Genomic DNA, 13,554 nt, shown 5'->3' on the forward strand with positions numbered 1-13,554 from the left:
TATCGACCATGCTCACACAACTCTCACAACCTGTATACTAACAATTAGAGTTCTGAATTGAATATAAGTATGAAGTGCGTATTAATATCACATTTATAACGATTAACTTATAACGGCTAACACTTAATTTAATTGCATTGCATTATTAAATCATAAATCGATAACATAAATGTACAATAGGGTATAATCGATTCTCATTCACAAAGAATATTAGTAATTACTTTCCAGTTTTTTTTATTTCTACTACGTAGGTATTAGGTATATACATATATGTATACGTAAGTTTATATACGTTATATAGAATGAGCGCTACGTATAAATTTTACTTTGATATAATGTCGACATACATAGCTTTTAAATTAAAACAGCAGTCAGTTGATTTTTTATTTGACATTTTGACAAGAAGTGTTGTGATAAATGGATAGTCACGTAATAACAATTTTTAATGAATAAAAATGATGCAGAAATCTGATTTTTATAATTAATAACGAATTTGTTTTTTTAAATAAAATTATTATAAAATTATAAACCGATTTTTTTATATTACATAATAAAATTAAAATAAATTAATAAAAATTAATAAAAATTAAATTTATAAATGTTAAAAAATGTTATTTAGAAGATATTTAAAGATATTATAGATATTTAATTAATAATATTAAAGATATTAAAGATATTTAAGATATATTACAATTACCAAATAATATAAATTAATGAAATAAATCAATATATTGTAGTATAACACTGCATTATTAGTAATATGATAATATTAAAATAATGTCAATATTATTAACAATAATTGTTTACAATCAACTTATTTAATAATTAGAAATATATCAGGTGTATAAGTTGCAAAAATTCTATGTAGAGCTCTTTAGAATTACATGTTTTTTTTATTTATGCGGAACATGATTCATTGTTTTTGTTAGTAGATAAAATTCGAGATAGAGGAGAACTATCCATTTGTACCATAAAAATCAGCACAGAAATAATTGCTATGATGAACTGGAAGTAAATATTAAATATAATTATTACTGTTTAATGTTTCTTTACTAAATTAAAAATTTAAAGAAATTTAAATTGCATTTTGTCTGTATATAAATGTTAATAATATTAAAAGCTATAAACCTTGCGAATAAATTGGTAGCCAAAGTAAAACAATCCCATTCCGTCGAATTTTAATGGCCTAAGAGATATTTGTAAAACAAACTGGCAAATCTATATTGTAACATAAATATTATTTAAAAATTCTGAATAAATGTTATCTAAAATCTAAAGATTTTAAACTAAAAAAATGTTTCTCACATCTTCGCGTATGTGGACAAAACCGATAAGGTCTGTCAAATTATGGATCATGTTTCTGGTCTTCTCTGCCTGAAATAATATAACAAACTTTACGATCTGAACAAATGTATTTTTATTTATAATAATTATATAAATTTAAAGAATTGCTTTAGATGACTAAATGTGCAATATATAAACAAAAATTTCCATTCTTTTATCTTAAAAACTTAAAAAGTTATTTATTTTCTTATTTTGCTTTTAATTCAACTATTCCATTAAAATATATAGTGTTCAAAGTTATTTATTAGACATTGAATATCATATTAAACCATACACACACACGCGCACGCGCACGTACACACACACACACACAAATTATAAATAATTTTTTTAAATTCCATTTGTATCATCTGAAAAAGCCTTGATACTTACCTTGATACTAACATTTTCGCAGATATAATTCAGTGTTATCAATTTTGTTAAATATATAGTGCACCATACGTTAGTATACATCAGAAATATTGATTTATTTTTACTGTTATAAATTTGCATAAAACATAATACTGTATTATATTCGAAATAAAGAAGTCCAGTCAAAAGGACAAAATAGGACATCATCTGTAGAGTAATTTGCATTCCGAAAAAATCATTTATATTGCGAGCTATACGACAAAGTTCCAAATGAAGATGCCTAGAAAAACATATTAATAAATGAATATATCTAAAACGCTGAAATATAATCAGTAATCTATTCCTTTTAAATACTATATACATGTGTGCAATGTACATTTATTCATTAGAATTAAGTACGATCAGAATAAATACTTAGGAATTCTATTTAATATTATATAGATTTTATAGATTATTTATATTGAAATAATTTTGTTTTAAAAATAAAAAATATTTAAGTTTACATTTTTACGTAACTATATGGTAATTTGCAATTATTTAAATTTGTAAACTAACAGATATTTTTAATAGATAGATACAAAATTGCCACAAATTAATGCATAAAGATTGTATATAGAAGATTGCAATACATTTGCATAAAATGCAATATATTTATCCATTTTTTAGATTAATAAAATTGCTTTCTTTATCAAAATAAATTTTTCAACTTTGTCATTAATTTTTTCATCTCTCTTAACATATGTATATCAATTTACATTGCAGTCCACAATACATGCTCGCGATTTTCAGTATTTCGGATATAATGGCGAGTAACCAAAGATTTTTTCCAAGTGCATCTTAATCCATATTCTTCTATTTCTGATAGTTGCCCAATATAATCGTTAATTTTATCGAATCTGGTACCGATGTATCTGAAATTTAGAGAAAAAAGGAAAAGTAAAATGATCCGCTTACTAAACAATTTCATTTATGTCAAAAATTAAAGAATATTTTATCACTTCTTGTTTACTTATTATTTTGAAGAAATATTTCTTTTAACTAAATTTAAAAATTGATAAAGCTAATTATTAAGGCTTCTTAATAATGCTTATACAATTTAAAAAATTAACAAATTTTACGAACCTTAAAAGGAACATGAATACTATATCCATAAAAGTATTAACGTGAAAAGGATAATTCACAATTATGGGAACAATTACAGCTTTTGTGTCCTGAATCCTTTCTATGTACCAGAAGGAATCAATTATCCATGTTGTGCAAACCGCCGTAAACCATATACTCAATATACATTTCATTAAATTTCGCATTTTACGATATTCCTTGGGTGTTCCAAGCTGTTCGAATGTATCGTCTACGAGACTGAGATTTCTTAGACACATAATAATTTTCTAAAAATAAAAGTAACAAGAGAATATATAATATTAAACATCTTTTTTTGAAGTTTACGAAAATATATATGGACATATTTATATTAAAACAATAATAAAAATTTCATCAAACGTTATGTTGTTGTGTGATGTATATAAAACACATATATAAATTTATTAATTAAATATAATATTTGTTTTCTGAATGATCCTACGATGAAAATTAAAACATTTTATATTTTAGAGACATAAAATTATATTCTATAACATTATATATTTTTAACATAAATAAATAAAATAGATTACTTAATTAATAATAAATTAAATTTGATTTTAAAAATTAATTTGGTTGTATCAAATAATAAAAATAGTTATGAAAGAAATTGTGTAAGTATTTGTTTTCTATGATATTCGTTTCACTGCACATATCACACAATTAAAGTCATAATAAAAAATTCACAAACATGTACCTTATGTTCGCGAGTACTGATAATTACAGATAATACGGTCACAAATAAATTTGTCAATACTATGAAATATATCACAAAACCAGTGAATATACGACGAGGTTCAAATAAAGTTATCATATAAAGAAAGGCACAAGCGTAAATGCTCCACACAGTTAGTATGTAGAAAATATTCAAACGAGGTATGGTATTATCCAAGTTATGCCTAAAAATTCCAAAACCAACGAAACAAATAACTAAATGAAAAGGATGAAAAGCCTCTTCTATAGTGTCTATCATGATCGCTCGAAACTCTTGCAATTTCAGATGTTAACTATTAGTTTTCAAGTAGAAAGTGGTATAGCATTAATCTTATATTTATCAGCTTGATGAGATGGACCCTTGATTAGATCGCTGCATTAGCATATAATATTAAGTTATAATATTAAACAATAACATACGTGTACATTGTTGAAAAAATAATTATTCTTACACTGTGTTAATATAATTATTTTCAATTTCTATATTTCATCCTCCACTTCCTTGTCAAGTACAAAATGTATTTTCAGTAATATATATTTTTATGTAATATATATATTCATATAGTACGAAATCTTTTTCAAGCCTGACTTGACTCACACAATGAAACTGCTCGATATTTATCTATAGAAATATTATGAGAACCGAATCATAAATAATTTATTTTATACAAATTGTTATACAGATTGTTGTAAACCTATATAACATAATTATTATTCATTTATTCGAGTTTCGCGTTTTTAATATTTTTTGGGTATTCCGAGCTGTTCTAATGTATGTCACTTGACTGAGTTTGTTTATTAATACGTTGAATTTCTGAAAATTATAGTAATAAGAAAATGTTATAATTCATGTTTAAAATTATAAAAAATTTTTGTAAATAGATATCCAAATGTGCATTGACTAAAAAATGAAGGAATGAAATAAGAATCTTTTTTTCTAAAAATTTCTTAATAAATTAGTATATGGACGATGCATTTAAGAAAAATTAAATGTATTAATCGAGCTTAATTCTTTAATTACTTTGAAATATTAAAATAACATTTATTTTAAGAATACAACATTTTATTTTATATGTAAGATATAAACTTAGACATTACTTAAATTTATATACGACTAAGACAAATTTGTGCTTTGTGCACATATATGAGACAGCGAAAAATTAAATTTTTGTCGTTTTCGCGTAAGTACATCCGCGGTAGGCTGTTAGTGAATCATATATCTTTTCTCGTTAAAAAAATATTGTATAGAACTTTTTAAAATTGTTTTTTTTATTTATTTATTATGACACGCATATTTCATGTATATTCATTAAAATTCGAGATAGAGGAGAATTATCCATTTGTACCAAAAATATCATTATAGAAATTATTGTTACGAAGAACTGAAAATACATATTAAATATATTTTTCGTTGTTTATTTAGTTGTATAATTTCATAATAAAAATTTTTAAATTACATTGCACCTGTGAATTGGGAATAATATTGAAAGCTAACCTTAAGTATAAATTTGTTGCCAAAGCAAAACAAGCCCATACCGTTGAAATTTAACGGTCGAAGTGATATTTGTAAAACAAACTGGCAAATCTACATTGTAACATAAAACTTATTTAATAATTCGTAATAAAGAATAATCTCTATCTAAAATTGGAAGATTTTTGTGATATTTAGCTTACATCTTCACGTATCTGGACAAAATAGACAAGATTTGCCAAATTGTATATTATAGTCTTTGTTTTTTTCATCTAAAATAGAATAAAGTTAATTTTATGATAGTTAATTGTATCTTTAAACAGAATAAAGATATCAGTTTAGAAAGTTGTATATTCAAGTAAATAAATTTGTAATTTTTATAGAAGCTAACATCTATTATTAAAATACAGAAGAAATTTTTTTCTCAATTTCCTTTACTTCAAACACTTTTATTAAAATATATATATATATATTATTTCAAAATTACGTGTTATTGGGATTGAATATCAGGCCAATCGCGCAACAGGTCAAGCCATCATTTGCATACGCACACACACATACATCATAATGTATAATTCATTTTGTTTTATTATCTATGTAAAAAATCATCCAAAAGCTTACCTTGGAGCTAGTACTTTCACATATATAGTTTATTGCTACGACTTTTGTTAAATATATGCTGCACCACATCTCCATATCAATCAACATTATTAAATTAATTATTCCACTGTTCTCATAATATTGTTTGAAACATGACATCATGTTGTATTGCAAATAAAATATTCCGATTAAAGTAACAAAAGAGGATATCATCTGCAGCGTTATTTGAATTCCGAAAATCTTATCAATATAGCGTGCTATACGGTAAAGTTCCAAATGGAGGTGCCTAAAAAATTTTAATAATTAAAAATATTTAGGTAACTAATTATATATTTATATATATTAAAATACAAGAATTTAATTAAATTTATCATTAATATATATCAGAAATTGTCTATATATTTATTTAGACTTAAATATTATATAGTCACAAGTTAGATGTATTAATTATTATTGTAGAGTTATTGCATACAATAATTTTTATATATCATAAAATTTTGAATATTATTTATATTTACATTCCGTAATTTTAGAAATTAATTGCTTAAATGTGTAAAGTAACAGCTTTTTTGGCAAACTGATGCAAAACTGCGATAAAGTAATGGAAAAAAATTGTGTAAAGAAGATTGTAATATAAAATGCAATATATTTATATATTTTTAGATTAATAATATTGCTATTTATAAAATAAGCATCTGAATTGTGTTAATGTTTTTATCTTAATATATATTAATTTACATTGCAATCCACAAAACATGCTCGCGATGTTTAGCATTTTGTACATAGTAGCGAGTAACAAGAGATTTCTTCCAAGTACATCTTAATCCATATTCTTCAGTCTTTGATAATTGCTTAATATAACCGTTGATTTTATCGAATCTGGTACCGATGTGTCTGTAATTTAAAAAAATAATGAAGCATTAGAATAATGCACACACAAATTCAAAATATATTATTCATGTTTACTTCACTTTTTGACATAGCATTTTAATAAATTTATAAATTTGAAATTTTATAAAGATAAATTATTTAAATGTTGCAACAAATGTATAATTTGAGAAAAAATTTACAACAAATTTTACAAACCTTAACCAAAATATAAATACTACATCCATAAAAATATTGATATAGATAATGTAATTTTGTACAACGGGGACAATCATGCTTCCTATCTCATGAAACTTTATTTTAGGACACAAGAAAGAATCAAGTGCGCATGTTATAAAAACAGTCATAAGCCATATAATTAATATCCATTTTATTAAGTTTCGCATTTTACAATATTCCTTAGGGGTTCCAAGGTGTTCCAACGTATCGTCTATGAGACTCAACATTTTTATACACTTAGTTATTTTCTAAAAATAACAGTAACAAAAAAACGTATTTAATAAACATTTTTGGTATCCATAATAATATGTATAAATTGACATATTGAATACACTAATAATTTGTAAAACAATAATCACATGAGAAATATTATATTAATTTATATTATATATACAACCTATATACAAACAAAAATTCATTAATTTAATATAATATTATATTTTTTTAATTATCCAATGATTAAAAGTAAGACCTCTTGCATTTTAGAAACATAAAATTATATTTTACATAAAAAAAAAACAAAAATAGGTTATTGAATTTATATTTAATTAAATTTATCTTTAACAAATATAACAAAATATTTTTTTATCAAATAACTGATAAAAATAATTTTAAATTTAGAGAGATTCTATTTTCTGATTTTTTTGTGCACTGATGTTTTACTGCATATGTCATCCAATTAACGTTATAATGAAACATTCATATAGAAAAAAATGTACCTTATGTTCACGAATATTAATGAATACAGATATTATGGTCACAAAGAGATTTGTTATAAATACGAAAGACATCAAAAAACCATAAAATATACGATTTGATCCAAAGAGTGTCACTATATAATAAAAAACACAGGCGTAAATACTCCAAAAAGTTACTATATAGATGATGCTCAAGCAAAGTCTTATATGATTTGAGTTGTGCCTATAAATTGTTAAACCAAGACAAACACTAACTAATTGAAAAGGATATACAGCTTTTTCTATAGTGTCAATCATGATCGCAAACTCTAACAATATCCTATGTTGTTTCGAGTTGAAGGTAGTAAAGTGTACTAACGTTACATTTATCAGCATGAGATCGAATTTAATTAGATCGTTGCGCATTAGCACCATTAAAATATTAAACAGTAATACAGATGTACATTCTTGAAATAATTGCACAATGTCTCAGCAATTATTTTTAATTTCTATACTTGTTTTGCCATTTCTCTATTATGTATACAAAATGAATCCATATATGATAGTCAGTTAACATATTATCATTAATATACTGTAATTTTTAAGCAATGCGTTTACAAACAATATTATAAGTACAGAAAACAAATACTAGCAACTCTAAATAAAATGGTATAAAACTTTAGAATCTTAAGAAATTTTCGGGGACAATTGGTCTATTTTTTAAATTGCTATATTTTTTAAGTCGCGCAACTACATGTGAAAAAAAAGCAGAAGAGGAATAGAGAAATCCAGATATAAAGAAAGCAAATATAAAAATTTGTATGAATTATCATAGTTATTTCTTTCTGATTTTTTAAGAATGCTTATATAGCAAATTTGTTCAAATTTATTTTGCTAACTTGCAGTATTTATTCATTAAGATTATAAAATAATATACATATATTTGAATTATTGTATTATAGTCACGCATTATTTTTTTCATGAATTTACTTAACTGTACAAGTATATATTTCTTTCACATGAATTGATTTTTATATAGAAAATTTGAGATCTTCATAATAAATAACGCCCTTATTTTTTTAAGTAAAATTATTTTTAGAACGAATTTTCTTATATTGCATGATTGTATAGTGTAATTTATAAAAGTTGCATAATGTTATAAAACATATATATACATATATCACAAATATTAAATAATATAAATTAATGAAATTGATAAATATAACACTGCATTATTACATAATAATATTGACAATTATTAACAATTATTAACAATAATTGTTTAACAAGCAATGTTTTATCAACTTAATAATTAGAAATATACGGATATCAAATAATAAACTGAAAAAATGCATAGAATTCTTCAAAATTATATGTTTTTTTATTCATTCATTTTAACATGTACCATTATTTGTATCAGTCATTAAAATTCGAGATAAGGGAGAATTATCCATTTGCACCAAAAAAATCATCATAGAAATAATTGTTACGATGAACTGGAAATAAATATTAAATATAAATATCGCTGTTTAATGTTTATTTGTCAAATTTCATAATAAAAATTATTAAATTACGATGTATCTAATAGGATAATGCGATAATAATATTAAAATCTAACCTTACGAATAAATTTGTAACCAAAGTAAAACAGACCCATACCGTTGAAATTAAACGGTCGAAGTGATATTTGCAAAACAAACTGGCAAATCTACATTGTAACATAAAAATTATTTAAAAATTCATAATAAAGGATGTAATATGTAAAATTGGAAGATGTTAATGAGATTATGCTTACATCTTCGCGTATCTGGACAAAATAGACAAGATTTGTCAAATTATGAATCATATCCTTGGTTTTTTCCATCTGAAATAGAATAAAATTAATTTTATGATACTGTGACAATTGTATCTTTATTGAGAATAAAGATATAAGTTTCGAAAGTTGTATATTTATGGATATAAATTTGTAATATAAAAAAGACTAAAATTTTCTCTTAAAATACAGATGAAAATTTTCTCACTTACTTCTCTTTTAATTTAAGTACTTTTATTAAAATATATACATAATTAAAAAATTACGTAATATAAGTATTGAATATTATATCAGGCCAATCACGCAACAGGTCAATTTATGTGATGTAGATAAAATATATATGAATTAAAATTATTAATTAAATAAAATGTGGTATTTTTTAATGACCTAATGATTAAAAGTAAGATATTTTACATTTTAGTAATATAAAATTATATTTTACACAAGACTCATTTGCGCACGCACGCACACGCAACGTACACACACAACATATTGAATAGATAAATTTGTCTTACAATGTAAAAAATCATCCAAAAGCTCACCTTGGAGTTAATACTTTCACATATATAGTTTACTGCTATGACTTTTGTTAAAAATATGCTGCTCCATAAGTTCATGTGAATCAAACCTATTATTTCAATTCCTCCAAAGTTTCCATAAAGTCGTTTGAAACATAACACCAACTGGTATTGGATGTAAAATATTCCGATTAAAATAATAAAAGAGGATATCATCTGTAGCGTCATTTGCATTCCGAAAAACTCATTTATATGGCGTGCTATGCGACAAAGTTCCAAATGGAGGTGCCTAAAAAATGTTAATAAATAAATATGTTTAGATAATTATATATATATATATATATATATATATATATTAAAATATAGAAATTTAATTAAATTTATCATTAACGTTTTGATTCAGGACAATATATACGAGTAATTTCTATTTATTTTACTTAAATATAATATAGTCAGAAATCAGTGTTAATTAATATTGTAGAGATACAGCATATATTAAGTATTTTGTCATAAAATTGTGAAACGTATTTATACTTACATTACATTACTTTAGAAATTTATTATTTAAATGTATAAAGTAACAGATTTTTTTGGTATATAGAAAAAATTGCCACAAAGTAATGGAAAAAATTGTGTAACGACTATTGTAATACAATAAAATGCAATACATTTATATATTTTGTGAATAATAAAATTGATTTTTATCAAATAAATCTCTCAATTCAGTTTTTATCTGAATATATCAATTTACATTGCAGTCCAAAATACATGGTTGCGATTTTTAGCATTTCGTACATAGTAGCGAATAACATGAGATTTTTTCCAAGCACATCTCAATCCACAGTCTTCAGTCTGTGATAATTGCATAATAAAGCCGTTGATTTTATCGAATCTGGTACCGATGTATCTGTAATTTAAAAAAATAATGAAGCATTAGAATAAATATATAAATATATTGCAGGTTAAAAATATATTATCACTTCTTGTTTACTTCACTTTTTAATATAGCATTTTAATATATTTATTAATTTGAAAATTGACAAAGATAAATTATTAAAATGTTACGACGATTGTATAATTTAAAAAGAAATTTACAACTTTCACAAACCTCAACCAAAATATATATACTATATCCATGAAAGTATTGGTATAGATAGTATAATTTACTATAATTATTATAGCTATGTTTCTGGATTCAGGAAATCTTCCTGTATACATGAAACAATCAAATGCGTATGTTATGCAAACCGCCGTAAACCATATAATTAATATCCGTTTTATGAGGTTTCGCGTTTTGCCATATTCTTTCGGTTGTCCAAGCTGTTCCAACGTATCATCTATGAGACCGAGATTCTTGAACCACTTAATGATTTCCTAAAAATTACAGTAACAAAAAATACAATACAATAAACATCTCTTGTGGTATGCATGAAAATATATCGACATTGTTAAATAACAAAGTAATGATTTGTAAAATAATAATTTCATCAAATATTATAATAATTTATGTGATGTAGACAAAATATATATGTATTAAAATTATTAATTAAATAAAATGTGGTATTTTTTAATGACCTAATGATTAAAAATAAGATATTTTACATTTTAGTAACATAAAATTATATTTTACATAAAAAGAAAAAATAGATTATTAAATTTATATTTAGTTAAATTTAGTTTTAACAAATAAAACTAAATATTATTTATCAAATAACTAATATGAAACAATTTAAATTTGAAGAGCATCGATTTTTTGATATTTGTTTTACTGTACATGTCGCAAAATTAACGTTATAATGAAACATTAATATAGAAAAAAATTTACCTTATGTTCACGAATATTAATGATTACAGATATTACGGTCACACAAATATTTGTCATCACAGCGAAGAACATCAAAAAGTTATTAAATAAATGATTCGGTTTAAAGAGAGTCATTATATAATAAAAAACACAGGCGTAAATGCTCCACACAGTTAGTATATAGAAGATGCTCAAGCTAAGTCTTATTTGAACCAAATTCTGTTGATAAATTGTTAAACCAAGACAACAACTAACTAAATGAAAAGGATGAAAAGCTTTTTCTATAGTGTCGATCATGATCGCAAACTTTAACAATCTCTTATGTTATAAGAAGTTAAAGGTAGTAAGGTGCACTAACGTTACACTTATCAACATAATGGGATCGAATTTAATTAGATCGTTGTATGAATAGCACCATTAAAATATTAAACAGTAATACAGATGTATATTCTTGAAATAATCGTTACTCGTATAATGTAATTATTTTCATGTATACATGAATATTTCTTTTGGTCGTATTGATTTTAAAATAGAAAATTTTAATTCTTCATAATAAATAACGGATTCATTTTTTGGAGTACAATTTTTATTAGAACGAATTTTTTTATATTACATGATTAATGAAAAAAATGTAATTTATAAATATTGGGAAATGTTATAAAAGATATACCTCATATATAACAAATAACATAAATTACTGAAATTAATAAATATAAAACTGCATCAATATATGATAATAATTAGGTAATTTCAATATAATTATTAAAATTTGTTATGATATAATTATTATTTACAATAATTGTTTACAACCAAAGTTTTATTAACTTAATAAATAGAAATATACAGATATCAAATAATAAACTGAAAAAATAATGCATAGAACTCTTCAAAATTAAATGTTTTTTATTAATTTATTAAATATTACATGTTCCATTATTTCTATTAATCATTAAAATTCGAGATAGAGGAGAATTATCCATTTGCACCAAAAATAACATCGTAGAAATAATTGTTATGAGGAACTGAAAATTATTATTAAATATAGGTAATAATCGCTGTTTAATGTTTATTTCATAATCAAAAATTATTAAATTGCATTGCAAAAATTATTAAATTGCTTTGATAGGATGCGAATAATACTAAAAGCTAACCTTAAGAATAAATTTGTTCCCAAAGTGCAACAAGCCTATACCGTTGAAATTTAATGGCCGAAGTGATATTTGCAAAACAAATTGGCAAATCTGCATTATAATAAAAATAATTTAACAACTCTTAATAAAGGATAATATCTATATAAAATTGGAAGATTTTCATGAGATGTAGCTTACATTTTCGCGTATCTGGACAGAATAGACAAGATTTGCCAAATTATGGATCATATTTTTGGTTTTTTCCATCTGAAATAGAATAAAGTTAATTTTATGATACTGACACAATCATCTATCTTTATTCAGAATAAAGATATAAGTTTCGAAAGTTGTAGATTCCTGTAAATAACTTTATAATTTTTATAAAAAAAAGTAACATTTTTATTAAAATACAGAAGAATATTTTCTTTCTTATTTTTCTTTTAATTCCAGTACTTTTATTGAAATATATAAATATAAATGCATATATAATTTTGCCTTAAAATCTAACCCAAAATCACCCAAAAGCTCACCTTGGAGCTAATACTTTCACATATATGGTTTACTACTATGACTCTTGTTAAAACTATGCTGCACCATATGTTCATCTGAATAAAAAATATTAATGTCATTCCTTCAACGTTCTCATCACGTTGTTTGAAACATAAAAACATGTCGTATTGAGTATAAAATATTCCGATTAAACAAATACAAGATGACATCATCTGCAGTGTCATTTGATTTCCAGAAAACTCATTTATATAGCGTGCTATGCGGCAAAGTTCCAAATGGAGGTGCCTGAAAAGTTTTAATAAATTTATATAGTTAGGTAATTAATTATATATATTTATATATGTTAAGATACAAAAATTTAATTAAATTTATCAT

General features: G+C 23.5%; 2 protein-coding genes across 2 annotated transcripts; both read right to left on the reverse strand.

The window, feature by feature from the left end:
- Positions 1–897: 897 nt before the first annotated feature.
- LOC146725244 (uncharacterized) lies at positions 898–7,830 on the reverse strand. The gene is made up of 15 exons (XM_085483706.1): positions 7,665–7,830; positions 7,447–7,559; positions 6,707–6,975; positions 6,359–6,514; positions 5,642–5,906; positions 5,224–5,292; positions 5,045–5,134; positions 4,864–4,931; positions 3,533–3,734; positions 2,818–3,083; positions 2,451–2,606; positions 1,717–1,975; positions 1,306–1,374; positions 1,129–1,218; positions 898–1,005 (listed from the first exon to the last, which is right to left on the reverse strand). Exons 1-15 carry the CDS (start codon positions 7,828–7,830, stop codon positions 898–900), a joined length of 2,346 nt encoding a protein of 781 aa, XP_085339832.1.
- Positions 7,831–8,798: 968 nt separating this feature from the next.
- On the reverse strand, positions 8,799–11,674 carry LOC146725245 (uncharacterized). Its single transcript, XM_085481624.1, has 7 exons — positions 11,561–11,674; positions 10,844–11,109; positions 10,487–10,642; positions 9,760–10,024; positions 9,200–9,268; positions 9,023–9,112; positions 8,799–8,900 (listed from the first exon to the last, which is right to left on the reverse strand). Exons 1-7 carry the CDS (start codon positions 11,672–11,674, stop codon positions 8,799–8,801), a joined length of 1,062 nt encoding a protein of 353 aa, XP_085337750.1.
- Positions 11,675–13,554: the final 1,880 nt, after the last annotated feature.

The sequence above is a fragment of the Nylanderia fulva genome, unplaced genomic scaffold (assembly GCF_048542155.1).
Source record: "Nylanderia fulva isolate GAGA-0341 unplaced genomic scaffold, ASM4854215v1 Scaffold10, whole genome shotgun sequence".
Lineage (NCBI taxonomy): Eukaryota > Metazoa > Arthropoda > Insecta > Hymenoptera > Formicidae > Nylanderia > Nylanderia fulva.